General features: G+C 38.4%; 1 protein-coding gene across 2 annotated transcripts; it reads right to left on the bottom strand.

Annotated features, from left to right (window-relative positions):
* Window positions 1–520: 520 nt before the first annotated feature.
* On the bottom strand, window positions 521–19,271 carry LOC144629918 (LIM/homeobox protein Awh-like). Of its 2 annotated transcripts, XM_078488168.1 has the most exons (7): window positions 19,089–19,271; window positions 8,065–8,130; window positions 7,477–7,658; window positions 4,928–5,154; window positions 2,615–2,668; window positions 1,702–2,004; window positions 521–1,309 (listed from the first exon to the last, which is right to left on the bottom strand). In XM_078488168.1, the coding sequence occupies exons 1-6, from the start codon at window positions 19,122–19,124 to the stop codon at window positions 1,721–1,723; spliced, it is 849 nt and encodes a 282-aa protein (XP_078344294.1). In that variant the 5' UTR covers window positions 19,125–19,271; the 3' UTR covers window positions 521–1,309; window positions 1,702–1,720. The 2 variants fall into 2 exon arrangements, with proteins under 2 accessions (XP_078344294.1, XP_078344302.1); XM_078488176.1 differs by lacking the exon at window positions 2,615–2,668.
* Window positions 19,272–20,546: the final 1,275 nt, after the last annotated feature.

Raw genomic sequence — 20,546 nt, 5'->3', positions numbered from 1 at the left:
AACTTTGATAAATATTAGCAAATTGTTAAAAATTAAGGTTACTTTTAAACGAATTGCTCATTTAAGCAATAAATATATACATGTACGGTACGGTAATGTTCATCAAGCGTTTATCATTTCGACGTCGATGACTTCAGTAGGGGAAGTTATCCGCAATAGGGGGCGCTTATTAGAATAGGGGCACTTATAAGAATGGGACATGGGGACGCTTATTAGAATGGGGGCGCTTATTGGAATAGGGGCGCTTATTTACAAAAACACATTCGAAGGGGGGCGGTTATTCGGAAGGGGGCGCTTATTGGAAGGAGGGCGCTAAATCGAATCATTACGGTAGTTCCCAGACGTTCCCTTCTCACTCACCTGATATGGCGCCAAATTCATGACGTCACTGAATAACATGTGACGTGCATTCAGGCCCTTACGAGTAATTCGCGCTCGCCCACGCCACGAGTGGAGGAGAACACCTGGGACCCAGCCTGTGCCACTTTCATTTTATACTCAATACACAGCACAGTTGTTTTGAGAGAAGTAAGCTTTTTTCTTTTTAATAGCAACGCACCAGGTGCACAGCAGCTAGCTCTTAATCTTATCACCTCTGCTAGGAGGCACGTTAATATTGTATGGACAAAATTTACACATAACTACGACCTATTATTTATAGTACATTCATTTCTTGAATAAAAAGGGCGTTAAATATTTTGTTCTTTCTTCTGGCCAATATATTACAACGTTTTGACGGCAGGCGAACGCGAGCCAGCCCTGTTCTGGTCACTAACAAGAGCCAAGTCGAGCAAAGTTATTTTATACGTTTTGACTTGAATCCTCCTGAAATTACAAGACTAGGATTGCAATTGTTTATGGTCAGTTTAGAACTTGCCATATATTACAACTTAGCAGCTTGTCTAGCCCCCTCCCCCCTCCCCAACCACGCCCAGCCCTACTTTGACACGATAGCTCGAACTGCGATACTAAGGTTAAAAGTTTCTTTCAATTTTAAATTCAAACGCTTTTAAGCTTTTTTGATGTATTGTCCGTCGTCAAAATAAGAATTTTTAAAAGCAACATTTCAGAACTTCTCCGACGTTACAAAGCCACTGTTTGTTGTCGTTGATGTTGTTGTTCAGTTTTCGTTGCGTTGCGACGTAAATAACGACTGCGAAGAAGGCTGTAGTGCTTCTTGTCTCAAGGACTGTCACTTCTGGACATGGTGAATATGTTCTCTGTCTGCCGGCTGTTACTCGCTTTTAAACGTATCTCGCTGGATGCTGTGATAAATGTTGATGGCATGGTTAATTGAATTCTTTATAATCTAAAAGGAAAGAAAGAAATGGAATTTAGGCAGTGAAAATGTACAGTTTCAAAGTCATAAAGTCGCCATTGCGGGATACATAAGCGTCCTTCAGATTACAGTACAAGTACGAGATGGAGCACAAGCACGACTTTCAAATTTCAATCCAGTTATGTTCTCAAAGCCCCCTCTCTCCTCCTATTGCTGACCAGTTGAATAGGAGACAAACGGTTGAAGTTTGGTGGGGAATGTAATAATCGAAAGCACTAGGTTTGAAAAGTCATACTCGTACTCAATCTCGTACTCCTACTCCGATCTAAAGGTCTAACATACACATGAAGACCTGTTCCGACATACAATATGATCCGCCCAGTAAGATCTGTAATCAATTTTCTAACGCTAGTTTCACGTACCTAGGACCCTTTCCAAGGATCAAAAGCTTGCGGAACTCGGCGTTCTTGGACTCGCAGAGAACAGTGGCGTTCCGTACTTTTTCTGCCTCGCGCGCGAGTTTTGAAACCACACTTGCGTGACTCTCTTGCTAAGACCAGTTAGCTGCGCGATTCGTTCCAGGTCCTGCCCGTCTGGATTGGAGTCGATGTTGAAGTTAGCCTGAAGGATCTGGAGCTGTTCCTCGGTAAACGTGGTGCGAACTCGTTTGGTTTTATGGCACTTGAGGATTCCTCCACTGGAGGGCGAGTCTTCGCTGTCTGCATCTAATCAAAGAACAAACATCACGCGGTAAATACCGATGAACCTTCAACTTCACAGAAAAGAACCTGCCTGTTATATACTTTGCAATGTTTGGGGATATCTAAACGAATTTCAAATAATTCCACTAGTGAAACTTTTAAGTGGATGGCGTTATCCGTTTCTAAACAATTAACGAAGGTTTGACAACTGAATCACGAAACAAGGGTTAAGCTACATTCCGATTGAAAGCAACTTACAACTTAGGGAACGTTTTTTTTTTCAGGTTTTTTCACAGCTTTAAACACAACCGTGTCTAAATAAAGGTAATTTATTTATTTTTATTTTTTATGAAATTTACGGGAAATAATATCATGAAATTTAGAGCAAAAATCATTATATTTACGGCAAATATACAGGAAGACGGGCCATTCATGAATCATGACCATGTAGAGGGATTGACTACAGTTTGCGGTGACAACGGTTCTGATAAAAAAAATATATCGTCAACGTGATCGCTAGCCGAATTTGCTTACTAGACGGATCGAAAGATCTCTCCGAACATTGCAAACTACAACATTAAACTGCCCGCTAAAGCGTGTCAAATTAAACCGAACAAACGTCTTGTGCAATCACCTTGAATCATGTCCTCAATCCCTCCATCACTCTGGGTGCAGAACGAAAGGGCAACTAAGGAAGGACAAAGAGAGAGAGAGAGAGAGAGAGAGAGAGAGTTGAGACTTGTAAACCACTGTATAGTACCAGGACTAACCAGTGAAGCCAGAATTGCGGCACTGCTATAAGCGACAAAAATGTGCAACTCCGGTTTAACAAACTCGCTTCGACCGCCGCGATATCTGGTGTTCGTCACCCGCGTCATAGCATGTTGTAACTTAGCGCGCTTTCCATTTTTCAGAAGTGGCCGGCCGGTCCGGTGTTTTTGAATGTGAAATGGGCCTTTTGCACGAGATTTCCCCATGAATCCACCACAACAATGTATAATATTTATGTATTTACTGATTTGACAGGAAAAATCTGACTAACAACGGAATTCTCTTCTCGAATATACCGGTCTAGCCGGCGAGTTCTGACAAATGGAAAGCGCTCTTACATTCAGTTTCAAAATCAAAATGAAATTTTTGTTATAACCCTAGTTTTCGCCTGTTTTAAAATATGCAACTGTTTCATTAGCTTGTCTTAGTTACTGTAATCACAAACTAGGATAAAATCAGATCGATATCTCAAATGTAAAACGGTGCATTGCTTCTCCGATAAGTTGAATATCCGCGGCGAAGCAATGCTCGTTATTTCCGAACGTAATTACAATAAATATGAACTTGGCTTTTGGGGCTGGAAATGAGTTAGTAACAAGCGGCAATTCGATTAATTTGAGTTCGCTAAACTAGAGTTGCACTAACAAGGGTTTAACATTAAGACAACGATCCCTGTATGTCGCTAGGGGTCACATGATCGGTTTGTTCTATCTTCAATTATGAGCTATAACTTAAAGAATACCAGTCAATGCTAAAAGCAATATAAAATTCATAAAACTGCTAATTGTGAAGCCACTGAGATTTTATGGCAGTTTTCAAAGAAAATTAAAAAAATTATATAAGGGAATTTGCACGGGCAAAAAGTAACCTAAGGGTAAGCTTTGGTCAATGATGCCTTCACCTAAATATTTAGAAATTATCTAAGTATTCACAATTCAAACTTTAAAACTTCACAATTCAACATAGTGCTAATGGGAATAACCCATAACGTACGTAAGCCGCTTATAGCCTCTGCATTAATTTTGACAGGAAAAAAGTTCGGACCCGATAGCACCATTTCGGTCGCAATTTCTGGTTTGTGCGTGTCTTTGTGCTACGTTAAAATGCGTTATGCGTCTTTTCGTTTTTTCTTTCAGTCCGCACGGTTTAAAGATCGGCGGGTCCACCAGCTGCCTTGTGCAGGCTTTGTGTGCCGTTAAAGGGACCGCGGAAAAAACTGCGTAAGTTCCATTAATTATAGATGTACGTTAATTACTGTTCCTGAGAAACGCCACAATAAGGCTTCAATTTCACACCTCCGAAAACGTCTTTTTCATACGGCTTTACTAAAACACTCTTTGTAATGTAAAAACCAACCTGCCGCCAACTCGAAATGCGAGTAGTTTTGATTGTCAATAAACGCCGTTCAGTTAACAGTTTCCTGGAATATTATTTTTAGTCTACCGCTTAAAAAAGTGAAATATAATAATTGAAAAATATATAACAAAAAATAAAAAAAGGAAAACGCACGTAGTAGAATTTCTCCTGTTCTGAATGTATTTTATTCAAGCAGGTTAATCTGCGCAAATGTTACAATGCGTATTAATAACAATTTGCACCGACTACTAGCATGGAATTAAACGAACAAACTAACAATAACGAATTAAAAGGAACCTTTCAGAGTTCTTGAATGAAACGGTTTGTTTCCAGACAGCAATCATAAACGCCAGACCAGTTAAAACGATTAATTGTATTCAATTGAAAAAACCTTTTCGGGCAATCTATAAAATGAGACCTTTTACACAGTCCTCGGCAGACGCGAGTAAAACGCAAACCGGTACATGTCTTTTGTTCAAGGAAACTTTCCAAGGCCTTTTCCGCTCAGTTCAGCTGTTTCATGACATGGAAAAGGGTTGTTAAAGTTTCAAACCACAAAAAATATACTGAAACTTATAACAAAAAGGAATTTAGGGATAGGTCGGCAAACGAAAAAACATTCCATCTCGAAATGCCTTGATAACCAGAGCGAAATGAATATCCTTCTTACGGAATTTTCTTTTATTTTTTTTTACACTCCATCAGTTCATGATCGTGCACCTTGGTAATACGAGAAATGTGTTACAGCCAGACTATTTTCTAGTGAAAGCCCGATTACAATAATATTCATTAGCTAAAATGCACAACAAAACCAACTTACCTTCTTGAGAAGAATTTTCGGACGGGAAAACTTCTAAACTCTCCAAGTAGTGTAATTTACAGAGAACGTGCCCCTCCTTTAGCGCGAACTCCTCGCCAGTGGAAAGTTGCCGCTTGCACGCGTCGCACGCGAAACACGCGAGATGGTACACGCTGCTTCGCGCGCGCCTCACCCAATCGTTCGCGTGGATGCTTCGTCCGCATCGGGCACATTTGGTGCCGAATTGTCTGTTGACGTTGAAATAAAAACAAAGATTAACATCCTTGCCGATAAGGCCGCGTGTTCGTACAAAAAAGGGGGTGGAAAGGTAGGGATAAAGTTATGTTCTGGCGCGTAAAACACGTTGTTTCTGCCCTTTTGTAACGTATAAAGGTCTAATATAGTGACATTGGCATATGAATGATGTCTATGAGCGGTCAAACAATGAACGACAATCAGTCTAGTTTTCAACGAAGCGTGGAACACGCAGAGACGAGGTTTCTGGGGAGAGGGAGGTTCTCGTCTACATGAGTACCCCAACAAATACAAGAGAACATAACAACAAAACAAACAAAGATATAGTCTAAACAAAAACCTGAGGTGTATCAGCATCGTATATTATTAAAAACAGTCATAAAGAAGCTGTGTTTAACTCGTCCTTTCTCTTTACATTCATCGCCAGGGGAGTCAGCGCTCTACGAAAACTATTTCTATTAGCTTCATTTAAGTTTCGTTATTCGCGCATCACAAATATTATCTTTAGATGCATTAAAACTTGTAGAATTAAAACGAGTCAGACCAAGAGCCGTTTTTCTTAAATTTCTGCATACTTCGCAACTGAGTTAGTTTTTTCTTATCGGGGCACTTATGATGACTGCAAAGCACCGTCTTTATTTGTTTTGTTTCGTTTTATTATAATTACGTTTTCATAATGTTTACGGCTGGAATTGTTAACTTCAAAACTACCTGGCAACACGAAAAAGAAATTATCGCTTACAGAAGTACACCCGACCAGTTTTGGTTAAATGTTTCCGAACTGAACCAAAAACAGATGTACCAAATGGCATCAAGGCGGTCGCATTTCTAAGAAATAACTTCTCAAACCCTTTTTGTGCTGGACATAATTATATATGGAACAGTCAATTTCAATTTCCAATAATCCAAAGCGGATTTCCTTTTTTTCCTGGCGCAAAAACGTCCAAGAAATGCGAACCTTAGACAAAAAGTGTTTTCGATGCAATAGGTAGATCGTACCACTTCTAAACACAAATAAGGTCACTGGTCTACCGAGGTGAGAAAAATAATTTGCAAGTTTGCATTTTAAACACAGTTCGCTATGTTTACATTCACACCTAGAGGACAGGTGGTTCTCGACGCCTCTACCTTTCGTCACAAGGCCAGGCAATTCAAAGGGAGCAATTTTTCCTAACCTGAAAATTTACCAGATTAGGCTTGCGGCTGAGAAGAAAAAAATAAAATAAAATATTAAAAAAGCGCGCGCAAATCAAAAAATCCCATTTTTGATATTCTCCGTGAAACCGATAAAACGGATCAAACACATTACTCATGCAGCCACTTTGTCTTTCTCGTAGTCTCTCCGCCGACAATAAAGCGACGGCCTTTCAGCCGTATTAAAGTATGAATCGCCAGTTCTTGGCACTTTTTATGTTTCTGTTTCACAATCGCCCAAAATTACCCAACGAAAAACGAAGGTAAACGCGTTTTGAACGCTATTCGAGGGTTCTTAAAACTGATATTGTTAGAGATGCCGTGCTTGGGGATTAAGGAATAATCTGTTAGTTACATAAAAGACTATGACTGTGGTATAGTTAATGTAATGTCCCACGGTCCTTTATTCAACTTAGCACTGCCTAAAACCAGAAGGGAACCTTTGTTGCATTTGATTGTTTAACGGGCCAACAAGCTCTCGCCGAAACCGTCTGAAAGTTAAACGCCAAAATGTAAATAAGACGATTTTACCAAAAATCTCCACGTAAGGTTTTCTTATCGGAACTAATCATTTGGATTCGCTTTATATTGTCATACTCCAAATCGATGCCAGCGTTTTAATGTTAAACAGGGAATTTGGTTAAGCCAGGAAAACTCCGATATTTTACACATTAATGGCGCGCGACACAGTAGAAGTCAAATTAGGATACCAAAAGTAATTCCCACTCTCTTACTAATGGAAACCGCAAGTTAACAAAAAAACTAGAGAAACCTGTTAATATCTCTGAAGAGACGATGAACACAAATGAAATAGCCGTTCATCCTGAGACGATTTGTGGCCAGAGAAAGCAATTAGCAAAAAAGACCAACAAATATAATTTTTATGAACCGCTTTGTATCTTGGCTGGTTTAAACACCATTGCGGTAAAACAAATTGCAAATAATCTTTACTCATCGCAGCATAAAAGCAAATCTCCGAGATTATTACTATTTTTATGCTACTCAGACTTTCGTTGAAACGATTGTAACACAGCTTGTTCACGATTATTAGAGACGCGCAGTACAGTAAATTTCAAAGAATAAACACAAAATCATTCAGATGAACAAGCAAATAAACAAACCTTGCGTAGTCGGTTTTACAGTAAATCTTGTCTTCTTTAGTGTAGCAGGTAGCTTCTTTGCCAAGCTCCAATCCACATGTACAGCATTTCAAGCAGCTCGTGTGCCAAGCTTTACCGCTAACTTTTACTAGGTATCTATCCATAATTCTGCCCTTACAGCCTGCGCATTTCTCCCCGTGTACCTGGAAACACGAAAAACACACGATAGAGTCAATATGATTAACAACCCGTGAAGTCAGCGACTTCGTTGTCTAAAATTAACTTGCCCTTGATATTTGCCCCCGAGGCGTTCGATAAAAATTAAAAAATATATATATTACATTTAATTCGCGAGAAACAGATCTTGAGCTTTAATAAACTTCCTCAGGAACTCTGTTGTTACGCAGAAATTCTCTAGATCACGCTGTGTTCGTTTTAGCACATCAAGCAAAGTTAAAGTTAGGTCCTGTTTCAAACAGGACCTAACTTTTGTCCAGGAAGGTAAACAAACAATTTTCCACACAACAGCTTCTCGAGCACACGAGAAACTTGCATTCAACCATGTTACAGTAGTAAATACTAACGCAAACATCTGAAACGTTAACTCACCGAAGACTGCTCGCCAACTTCGCGAGTAAAATTCGCCGCAGATTTTTCCTCGCAAGCAGTGGTCATCTGGCGAAACGGAGGCGCAGTTAGTACAAGGACAAAAGCAAGAGCTGGTTAAAGTATTTAGAACGGCTTTGGGCCTGACCAAACCACCCGCTATATACTCAAAGTTCCTCGAACTCTCGCAGGTTTCAAATAGGCCAATACAAGATGACATGATAATTAGGCAGCTCTGTATCATGATTGGTTGAACTGGCTAAGAGGGCGGAGCGCACGTCCTCAGGGAAATCGATATAACACACAAAATGTTGCTGCCCTTTGTGTTGTCTTGATCAATGAAAGTTGTTTTGAAATGGACAAATATTGCTAAAGTGATGCTCGCCTTAAATACAAGGCCGTACCTCGTTCGTCCCAAACTAGGATACACAACGCACGAGACCCCAGTTTCAACTAATTTTTATTGTAGAGTAAATGCGGTTAACACTAAATAATCCTTTTTTACCCGTGCCATTTTGGATATCCTTTAATAACACCACTCCGTGCTTTGTTTATAAAATTCATGTATGAGCTATCCGCATGAGTAATAGACCGCGTTAAAACTATTAAAACCGACCACAATACTCAAACGCCCGTTTTGGCGCTGACTCAAAAACCAAACATTCCCAAAACATTTGTCCGGTTTGGAGGAAAACGTGGTAATGTTAAAAACAACGAAACCTGGCGCCGGATGTCTGTTCAGAGCCACCAGGAACCATAATCGAATAAAAAATACGACAAATAAATTCAAGGTACTAAAAGGAACTTTGTAAGTCACTTCCTGTGAAAGCGCCGTCAATATTTGTAATGGAACTGAAGCTATTAGATCGAAACTGCGAAACCTAAAGCAATTTCTTTTCGGACAAAAAGAAAAGCCTGACAATGTGATGCACGAATTTTGTCGCTTTTCTTTTCAAGCCGGAAGATAAGTTGGTGCAGGCTGCCATTGAGCAGTTTAAGGCTTTTTAGGCAACTCATGCAGCGGCGTTAAAAAGCGAGGCACTCGCAAAACAAAGATTTTTCTTGACGAATCTTCCATAAACGGATTAACTGATGCGCTTAGAAACGTTTGGTACAAGGCTTACAATTGGTTTTCGATTTAGCTATACACTTGTTATACCCACAACGACAGCAAAACGAAATATCAAACAATGAGTGGTAATAAAACGACCTTAAGGCTCCCAAACAACGAACGCGGTGAAGAAACTGACGAACATTTTAAGTGAATAAATATCTTAGGGGTGTGCTTCTTGGCAAGTCATTCATCGTCGTTGCCATTGTAATACTGGCAGGAAAAGTAAAATAAAAAGACTGAAAAATTATTTCGAGACCGGATGGGTCAATTTTAATTATACCCTTTTTGCTGACAGTTCGCCCTAACGCAACAATTAAGTCGCTTTACTTAACTTTTGTTTCGCATAAGAAGCGATTTCTGGCATTTTGTAACAACAGAGAGGCATGGAAGATCATTTAAAAATTTGCATTCAATCTTGTTTTTAATAGTCATTTAAAACAAAAGCAGCGAATTTCTGAAATATTTTTCCCTTAAATAAAACGCGTGGGCTGGACACTTTTGTACTAGGAATCGAAACGTGCTTCAAATATAAAAACAAAAATATCAGTGTAACGATAGAGGGATGAAATAAAATTGCGATTACATATTAAACCAAACAGTTAACAACTTAAGATCGAGAACTTGATTAAACACTAAGTCTAGACAGACTAAAGATGAGAGCATTGCTTTGTAATCGACTTCTAGTTTTTTTGTTTTACACTTCGTTTGAATAAGCAGAAGATTTTTGCAAAAAGTGTACATAATGAAAGTTTCTACATGGGCGATTGATTCCATTTAAAAACATCATTCATTTTTGGGCAGATCAGAACAAAATTTTGAGAGCGTACAGGTGTCAATTGAGTCATAATTTGTTTCGCTACCGGAAATAACGGTATTTAAAGCGCGGTTTTATTTTTGAGGCAATTGTTTCGACTGAAAAGGCTTCTGGTGATGAATTATTGATAAGCTCAGGATTAACTTCGTGTTGTGAGGCAGTAAAAAGGTAGGGAGCGAGAGCTAGCTGGTGGAAACTTCAACGGGAAATGAAGTAATGGCAGAAAAACGCGACACAAGAATCAAGAATGGCAAACAGTTTCAAAAGTGGTTTAAAGAATGTCGAGCAAATAAAAAATCAAAAGTAATTTTGACAACTAAAAGCAAATTAAACACACTGGCAATCACCTAGAAAGCTTTTGTTGTGTAACAGAGTGATTAAAAAAACACGGTTATTTTACGTTTAGTAAGTTCGAAAGAACGGAGAATCTTAGCTGGTTCGAAGACAATTTAACAATCAAGTACTTCTTTACTTAGCGCAGCCAATGTCAGTTAAGATTTAAATAACACCCTTTGAGTATTAATCTACCAGAAGAAAAAAAATAACAGAACCTATATCAGGATAGATTTTAATACAAAATTCACGACAGAAACTAAGGCCAAAGCGCTAAGCAAATAGTATAGTTCATCCACTAGCGAACGGGATAAAATTAATGAAAATCGACGCCAGCAAATAAACTCCCATGATTTCAGAGAGATTTGTAAAAAGAAATAAATAGCAGACGTGACAAGCAGATGTTAAATTGAGACATTTCAAGATTTGGCATTTTCACTCCAAAATAAATAAGCGAGTTTTAATTTCATTAAAACCAATTGCCACTGATAAGGCCGTAATTTGAACAGAAATATCTTGCAATTGTTAAAAATAGAACTTCTTTTTCTGAGCCCAAACTGGTACGAAAGTTTTGTTTGGTTATCAACCAAAATAAAGTAAAAATCGCGCGAAAATTCAGTATGAGTGGCGTCGAAAAGGCTTTCTTTTTTCTTGCATGCGTTTTGCAGCTTAAAAACGCACAAACATGACACATGATGTTAATTTAAACCTATTCAGGATAATTTCACGCTTCGCACGTGCGAGTTGTAAAAGCGTGCAGGTGCATTTTAAAGACGATAGAAAATTCGACCAAAAACGTCGAATAAGCTTTAATTTGTGGCTGTTTTATTCTATACACGCCCGAAATTAAAATCCTCTCAAGTCAATACAATAATTAGAAAGAGCACGATGACTGTAACTATCTATAAAAAGTCGAAGGCATTCAGCCATAATTTTCTGGACAAAAAACTTAATGTAAATTTAAGCAGCTATTTCTTAGATGTAGCAACTTTATCAAAACATGCACTTCCCTTCGGCTTCAAAGATCATTTTTAACCAACAGGAAAAAAGAAAAGTTGTATGACGCGAACCACTTTGAAAGCACTGAACCTCAGCAAAACTTTAGAGAGTTATATCAGTTAAGTTTACCTTATTGTTCAAGAATAAATACATACTACACGAAACAATTATCCGTGAACAAGTGACGCGTGCCAGAGGAAAAAACAAGCGAACTGCCTTCCATACTTTGAATTCTTTCGTTATACAAAGGTTTCCTTAAATAATCTGTACATACAGTTCATAGTTCATTATTTTGGCTTAATTTGCGCTAAGTCTGTAATCTGTAAAGTACTTCTAGTGTAGCCGAACCTCCTAAATGCGCACAACGAAGGCGACTTGAACATATCAGCATCCGTAAGCTAAAGACGGAGGTTATATCAATTTTGCTCCCGTTTTTCAAATATACTGTCCGTAAATACGAGGTGTCCGTATTTTATGCGTGCCTTAACCGAAAGGATTCACTGTATCAAAAAATATGTGCCTAAAAATTGATACTAGCAGATATATACCGAATGCTGTCAAGTAAAACTCCGCCATCACTAGACGATCAAAGTTTCAGACGTAAACTTTGACTGGAAATAACAATTTTCAGCGCAAGGTTCTTCTTAAACTGGCAAAACAATAAAGAGATTAAGGTTACCTGAAAGGGTTTCATCCTCTTACACTCCTCTTTTATACAGAGTAACGACATGATTCAGGTTGAACTCTCCCGCTGTTCCACGCAACGCACGCTGCAAAGACTCGATCGTATACTGCGGACAATCCTACGCTAGCAATCTACAAGATGGCGGTCACGGTCTCAGATTAAACGGGCGGCTAGAAGCTCAAAGACTGGCGCTTAGCACAGAACCGTACAAAGGCGGCACGAATAACAAAAAAAACGAAAAAAAAAAAGAAAATAAAAGAAACATAATGCGGCCATACAAAGACGACCCGCTGGTTCGCAACACACCTGGGAAAATTCAGCGATTGAAAAAAGTTTCTTATATTGAAAAATATCTGAACGACTTAAAAGATTTTTTTTCCTCTCTGAATATAGTTGAACCATGAGTAAAATCCGTTACTTTGACGTTGCTTCGCGATAACGGCGCGAAAGCGAGGAAAATTACACAACTGTTTAAATGTGGCGGTATTCGTAACTGATAGTGGAAGGAATAAAAAACAGTGCATAAAAAAAACGGACAAAAAACAGTGCATGTTAGCGCAAAATATAAGTCGCTGTGCAGCACGTTTTCAGCAACTCAACACCGACCGTCTTTAAATCTGCGATCAGGCGGTCTTTTTTTCCGCGAAAAAAAAGACCGCCTGATCGCAGGTTGCGACGGCCTAAAATAAAATTGCAAGTTTAAGTTTTGTAGTTCTTCCAAAAAAAAATAACAAGCAAACAGCGTCAACACAGAGGTAAAGTGTTTCTCTCGTTGTACTTTCACTCGACAGAAAATCTGGGAAATTGTCTTCGTCCACCCAGGCTCGCCATTCACTCGCCAGACTGATGAACGCCGCAACAAAGATGTCAAGGGCACCCTCGCGCGCTCTTGGAAAACGGCGGCAAAAGATTTACGTTTGTTCGCTTGAAAGTCCGATTCTTTCTTTTAAATAATCTGGCCCAAAGAGTCACCGAAAAGAATTTTTGAGAAGAGCGCGGCATTGCTAAAGTTACTGCGGCAGAAAGGATTGGTATGCATTTCTACTCTGAGCATGCCGGTACGGGAGCGTTCGCGACTGTCTCTTGTTGCTTCGTAAAAAAAAGGTCAGCGCATCTACGTTTCCTCGGCATTTTCTCTCGATTCTTGCAATAAAAAAAATATCGGCAGGTCTCTTTGATTTATATGAGAAGTAGCAGTGCGTTCGACCAAAGAAAATGAGAAAACGAAAACATTGCATTATTTTTTTCTTCTAGCCTTGTCTTTTTGAAGCAAGCACGGGATAGTATGTTTAACTGACTCCACATTTAGACCGGTGTCCTTGCTGATAAATTTGGACCGTTTGATTCTGGACTCCGTTTATATGCACGCACAAGAAACATGAATCCGATATAAAAACGTTCGGCTTTCGAAACTTAACTGGAAAGTTCTAAAAATTAGAATCTAAAGCCCTGGTCAAATGGAAGTCGCAAGCACTCATAGCTGAATGGAAAAAATAAACTTGGGTATAGACAAGGTATAGATTATTCTCGCTAGATTTCGGGATAGATGGCCAATTTGCTCGCAAGTTTACTCGCAATTGACGCAAGTCGAAAGAAAAAATGATGTTTATGGTCGGGTTCATAGAACGACTTGTGCAACGGTGAAACATTCTAACGACTTGTGTGCAAATTTTATTAAGATCAAAGCGTACGCAAGTCTATGAAAGTGCGCGCAAGTTCTGGTTAAACAAAGCCTCCAGCAGAGAGAAGTTGTAATCTTGTCACTACCCGTTTCTTTGTTCCAATTGGTGATTTAATTTTCTTGATCAAGAAGGAAAGAAACACTTCCCGGTTTTACTTCCCTTATATTATTTACATGTGGTTCTGACTACCAAAAACAATAAGTCGGTTTTTGGTCGTTCATCGTACAAGTACCCGAAGAAACCCGAAGAGCTTCTGATTCTTATTGTCCAATCAGAACTACCAGGAAAACTGCGTAAGTTGTCGCGTTAGCGACGACCATGGCGCCATTACTCAAAAACGTTGCGCCGACGGAAAATATGTGCGAGTTTAGTCAGCTCGCGCCTCTCCCCATTCCCCTCGCAGACTGTTAGTTTGGTTTTTCGTTCCGAGAAAAAAAAAGCAAAAAAGCTTGGCCACACAGACTATTACACGTCAGACCAAAAACACTTGTTTCTTGACTGTTGTGTAACATCATTCACAACTATAAAGATATCAAATAAATTGCTATATTTAAGGACGGTGCCTCCTATTGCTACTGCGCACTTGTTCTGCGCATCACGCAAAGCATCGATCACACTGGGCGCGCGCGCTTTTAATTAATTTGCTCGCTCAAAATGACGAATTCAACTACGCGAACAAGCGCGCGACTAAAAATCAAGAAAGTTTTCTCTGCGACGAAATCCAGTTTATGGACATATCCTAGGCCAGGAACAGCGGAAAAGCAACATATCAGTAACCATTGACCGCTAACCACTGAAATGGCTCACATTAACAGTTAAAAACAAATCGCTAAGCGCTAAAACGTTGCCTGAAAACTGCTAACCGTGACAAATGGCGTAGTGCACGCGCGAGATGCAAATATTCAACTCGCTAGGGAGGGGATAGGAAAAATGTAACAGACCCCAAAAGCGATTTCATAGAACCTGAAAACAACTGGTATAACTTTTTAAAACGCGTGGTGACCCCTACTTTTTATTTTATAAAATGTAAGTGGTAAGTCTATAGAGCACATGTTTAATTTTTCATTAAGTGAAAAAAAAAATAGGATGATTTTCTGGCCGTGCAAGTGACAGCTGCTAGAGTCAAGAATGGCTCAAACGCAATTATTTTGTTAATAAAAACGTGGATCACGCAGTTCCGAAGACATTTTATGTTAGTTTTTGTAAAGATTGTTATATTTAATTTTGATTTTGTTCATGAAAAACCAATTTCAAATGGAATTTGCAAGGAAATTGTATTTAGTTTTACTTTATTTTAAAATGCCACGTCAGCACTTTTTTCCAGATTTCAAAGCTAATTATCTCGAAAATTTGCGTGGCTACCTCCAATTTTCTTTTTGAATTTCAGTAGCCCTTGGTAACGTCTACATTTCTTGTATAGTCATCGGCCGGGCAAAAACACTTTGTTATTAGTAGGCACCGTCCTTAAATCAATCGATTTCTACTTCTCAATAACGCAGAAGTTTCGCCTACTTCGCCAAACTGAGTAAAGCAAGTGCCTTTGGTCACATATACCTGCATGCATACAACAATGTCGGTTATAACATTGCCCACACAAACATTCCTCTGTTGTAGCAAAAAATAATGTTTAGGATTAAGCTTTGGCTACGTAACGAACCACTTTAAAAATTACACACCAGACAAGGTATTCTAAGTCAAGCTAGCCGATTTTGCCCTTCTTTTACAGTACAAGGCCTTATTTTTTACTCTTAGTTTAAAACATCTTCGTGTTGAGGTACCAAAAAAATGTTATCAGTACACGGACATGGCTACCATCAACATTGCTTCACACTGTACCCATGGGCACATATTTAAACGATAATTCGTAAAAAATATAGTAATTGTGTCCAAAAAGTCATGTATCCTCTAACGTGAAGGCAGAGATAACGCAAAAGCTCTTAGGCCCCCACAAGGGTATTTCTTTTCACGACCTTTTTTCAGGAGGGGGGAGGGGGCCTATTAGAGCCAAGAGGGGGCTTTTTTTAAACCATATGTCAGTTGAGAAACATTTTGTATATACAAGTTAAGTGGACTTTTTAAATAGTAAGTATAAAGAGTAAAGCAATATGATGGATGAATGACTCAAGTTGCCTGTGTACTGCCGTTCTCCTCCCAATGGCTGTGCACAGGCCATAACAAAAGTAATTTACATAAAGTTACCTTTGTTCTTGTTAAAAGTTGTCATGATCTTCCACCTAGGGAACAGGGGGCTAATAAAAAAAACTTCCTGAGGGGGCTTATTAGAAAGGGAGATTAAAAGAAAGTGGGGGGGAGGGGGGGTGATGGTATCAGAGCTTTTACAGTACCTGTAAATTACTGAGGAATTAATGTGTACCTGTGTATTTTATACCATTATAAGTCTCCTTAATTAATAGAGAAGGGGATTATTTCAAATCATAAATCACCAAAACCATAACAAAAACATGCATTGCCAAGAAATGCTTAAATGCTTATTTCTGTTTCGGAACACATTGTAATGGTAACAATACCAAATTGGAAAAGGGAGAGGGCTGGGGGTTTATAGAGATTGGGGGGGGGGGGGTATAAAAAAGCTATGTTCTAGACAAGGTGCAGTCTAAAAGGGGTGTTGAAATATAATTTCTTTTCTTTTTTCAATGTATTGACAACAGCAGAGAAAGTTTTTTAATTAATAATATTGTACTCCAAAGTGATAATACCAGATGAGAAAAAAACGTTTAACAAGCCATCAGGCAGCAAATATCTTAAGTAAAGAAATTGTTTTAATGGCACAAAACTCTCAACATTTCATTGACTTTTTAGTCAACTGACCTTATTCTCAATATAAAAGGATGTTAGTTTTTAAATGACCTACTTACTGCCCTTTTCCATTCAAGGCCATGAACTTACAGGCTGCTAAACAAAAGTGAAATGAATCTGTGGGATATTTAAGCCTGTTTTGAAGATGAGGGGGAAAAAAATGTGTGTTTATAGTGGTCATAAACTTAGCTTCATATCTCAACGAGATAGCTAGTTTACAGGCATGCCACTGAAACAGAGGAAACAAATAATTTATAAATGAACATAACAGGGTTAAAAAATTCCAACTGGCAGGAGGCAGACCAGTTGGCTATATACAAAGCGTGGTCGAGGATTTGAACTCGGGACAACCGAGAAACAGGAAACCTTCAGGGAACCTTCAGACACAAAGATTATTAGCATTTGCAACCTCCTTAGTTCACTAAAATACCTTCAGTACATCTACATGTATTTGGTAATGCAAGATGGTTAAAGTGTGAGTAGCTGTTAGAGAGATGCGCCATTTTGGCACAAGCGATGTGAAAAATTCAGTAAAGGTTAGTCTGCTTGGAGCAAGACATATTTTTTTTTGTCATGAGCACATGCATGAATATAGTCATGAGTTTGATTTGATTAAACAGTCAGGCAAGCAGTCCTCTACAAAGCCATAACGAGTTATCACAACTTAAAATTGAAGAAGGATTCAATTAAGATTCAATGTCAGGTTTCTTCAGACATACCACTGATTGGGAAATTATGTATTTAGATTATCAAAGTTCTTTCTCAAAAGATAAGGAAGGCTAATCACATCCAGCGACATAACCATTTTCTTGAACTGTGACCAAGTCTATCAATTAGCCTAAAAATCAAATGAGTCAACATCATCTCTCCAGTGATTTAAATGAGTCCGGTGAAAGCAAAGCTTTGTTTTTGAGACTTTTTTTTAATTTGACTTTCCTGTTGACAAGGAATCTCATTTTAAATTCCCAGCAAAATAATTTTCAAACTAATAAGACAGAAGTTGTCAGTTTCCCTCATAGTCCCTCACTTCTTTGCATTTTGCATGACTATTGTACTGTAACAGTTTTCCAAAGCATTTAACTTCGGTATCTACATCTTTATATTCTGACAGAGAACATGTCACTCTGTTTTCTTTTTTTGTTGAAGGGCCGCAAGAACTGTTACCTACAGTCTGTGTTCTGTATAAACACCATCCCAAGTCACACAAGAATGATGTGCTGTTACAGTTTTTACTCAGATTATGAAGGGTAAAACATGGTTTTACTTTTTAAAATCAACGCAGTGGATCCCACAACCTACATGTAAATACTTACTAGAAGATTCTACAGCCAATGATAAACAATCCAACATTTGCATCTAGCAACAAATGTTGAACCTGCACATGTGTATAATATCATGAACTAAATGTTGAAAGGCCCTTGACATGTTGCTTCATTAGACATGTTCTATTTGACTTATGCAACCAGTTGCAACTTGTTGATCATCAACAAAAGAAAACAACAACAACAACAAAAACTCCCTGATGCTTAAACTAGTAATATGTTCATTACAATTATTAATTACTGTTAAAATTGACAGGTTGAACAGATTAGCTACCAATATAAGGCTGATAAATGGACAATATTTGTCTACAATTTCATACCTGTTCTAGTAAAATTAGGACTCTTTTTCTCTTCCCACAGGACAAAGAAAATCAAAACTATGTGCCTAAAAGTTATATTTTTTACATGCAAACTAGACTGTTCAGTTGATACTTTTCATGAAAACTTGCAATGTATAGTATTCTCTATGGGGGTCCAACAAAAAAATACTCCTATAATAATAAAATGTCTGTGATTTATCTTTCGGTTTTGATTTTTGGTTCAAATATTTCTTAAATAATATGTAACAAATCACGAATGTTTTGTTTTAATTTTATCAAAGTAAGTTTTTGAACAAAGTGATGCCTTGAAACGTGATATGAATCCATAATTTTAAATGTGTCTGATATGAATCCATAATTTTAAATGTGTCATATTTTTTTTTTTTTAAATGTCTTTGAAACTACCATGTGAGTGTAACGAAAGAAAAGGAAGCTGAAAATGTAATTGTTTTCTTTATTTAAACGCTAAATAATTTGCGACATTTTCTCTATATAATGTAGAGGGTACGTAACTGACAGAATTCAATTTTAGAATTCTCATTTTCCTTTCGATCGGTAACAATAATATCAATTTTTGTTTAAATTCTTTTGAGGTTTAATGTGCTGATCGTCTCTAAGCGCAAACCTCGTGTCTCGTGAGATGAAAAATTAGAGCTGATAGAAAATTAACATGAAAGATGAGCAGGAATCGGAACACGAAGCCATTCAATCCACCTGAAGTCAAATCAAAGTTTTCAAAATCAAAGTTTCTGTTGTTTGAATACCTCTAAGGTTGTGTTACATGACATTTGAACCCGATCGTTTTACTGATTTGCAAACGGACCCGCTGCCTGTCCATTGCAAAGCCGGTGTAGAAACCTCGATCGGTATAAACTTGAAAGCGGACAATGAACAGCTGTCTGATCTTAATAAGGCTTTTACAACAAACACTAGCGTCTTACCAGCATCACCGCTTGTTCCCGATGTCGGCCCACCATGAAAATCTCTGCCCAAGCTCCTCACATATAACTCTAAGGCTACCAAAGGATCATGAACAAGTATGTTTGTGATCACTCGAGTTAAGTGCGTCACAATAAACACTGCAGAATTCGGAGAACTTCCGCTCATCGATCCAATATCCAATATGGCGGACAACCATTATTTACTAGAACCCAATCTCTATCTGTCTTTTGTTTCGACAAAAGACTGAGGCGGACTCAACCTCAGTTGGCGCCAGTCTCCCTCGTTGAGTCAATTTAATTTTTCGCGTTTGATCAAGGATGGAAATGGAAATAGACACCTGATCGCTAGCCTGCGAGAGCAGACGCATTTCCGGAAAAATGACTTAAACTTGGTAATGGCAGGCGTAGCAAAGGGAAAGAGAAAGGTAATTTGGATGCGCGCATAAATCGAGAGAAGAAGGGAAACTTCCCATTAGAACTAGAATCGACCAAACTGCTTACAAAAGCTCACGGGTGGCAGGCAAAGAACCCCAAGTAAGGCTTAAAATTTTCTTACATCTTTATGACAGAATCAAAGATCTCTTCGAGATATCGACTTTTTTTGCATGAAGTTAGTATGAGTAGAAGGTTTATCCTGGGCATTGTTGTTCGAACATATCATGGAAGAATTCGAACGTCTTTCAGTTCAAGCATTTTTTTATTTTCGCGGAGTAAATGCTGTACTTGTCAGTCGCGATGGCTGGGTGCTTTGCGACTCATATACTTTGGCTTGGTTAAAAAAGGTAAACTTTGACGTTTGCCTTTAACATGTTTAATCGAAATAGTTGTTTCCTTTCGAGTTAGAAAGATTTTTACTCGGCTTAATGCAGAAAAATAACGCCTGATCGCAGGTTAGGTTACGCACGAGAGTTACCTTTTGCCTCGTCACGCAATCTTAACCCCACATTGAGAAGTAAATTTTCGTTTGGATATTACCAAAAGCCGCTTCTCCTCGTTATTCTTTACCTTACGGCTACACATCCCATTTCTAACGACTACATTTCCAGCAAAACAGTTGCTGTTTATTTTTCTAATGGCGATGCATTAACTTCTGAACGGAAGAAACGTTTAACGTTTACTGCTTCCACCGGAAGTAATTTCACAACAGGCTACAAAACCGACACTTAAAAGAAGACCACCAGCTGCAAGTCTACAATGTACAAGACCAGTTTTCTGTTTTAAAGAAATGCCGCACGAAGTTGGACTGTTTAATTTACGAAATGCTCTTTATTAGAAACATAAAGCCGAAACTTAACACGCAATCAGATTCTGTGCGTGCTAAACTGTTTATTTAAAATCTTTATATGCTAATATATTATCACACCCTAGATCACTATATAAGCCTGAACTCGGTATTAAAATTTTAACTTGATAATGATGACATGGCGTCATCGAAACGTCGTTCTATTTTCCTATCGC

Source organism: Oculina patagonica, chromosome 1 (genome assembly GCF_052425735.1).
Source record: "Oculina patagonica isolate OP01 chromosome 1, crgOcupat, whole genome shotgun sequence".
NCBI lineage: Eukaryota > Metazoa > Cnidaria > Anthozoa > Scleractinia > Oculinidae > Oculina > Oculina patagonica.
Note: the sequence above shows the minus strand (reverse complement) of the source record. Positions and strands in the feature narration are given on the sequence as shown.

Bases quoted from the DNA above. Each gene is read 5' to 3' on its own strand.
- LOC144629918 (XM_078488168.1), bottom strand. From the start codon at position 19,124: ATGGTGGGCCGACATCGGGAACAAGCGGTGATGCTG. The intron at 7,659-8,064 runs GTGAGTTAACGT...TCGTGTTTCCAG, and splicing joins AAGTTGGCGAGCAGTCTTCG to GTACACGGGGAGAAATGCGC. The intron at 2,005-2,614 runs GTGATTGCACAA...TTCTTTGATTAG, and splicing joins GATTGAGGACATGATTCAAG to ATGCAGACAGCGAAGACTCG.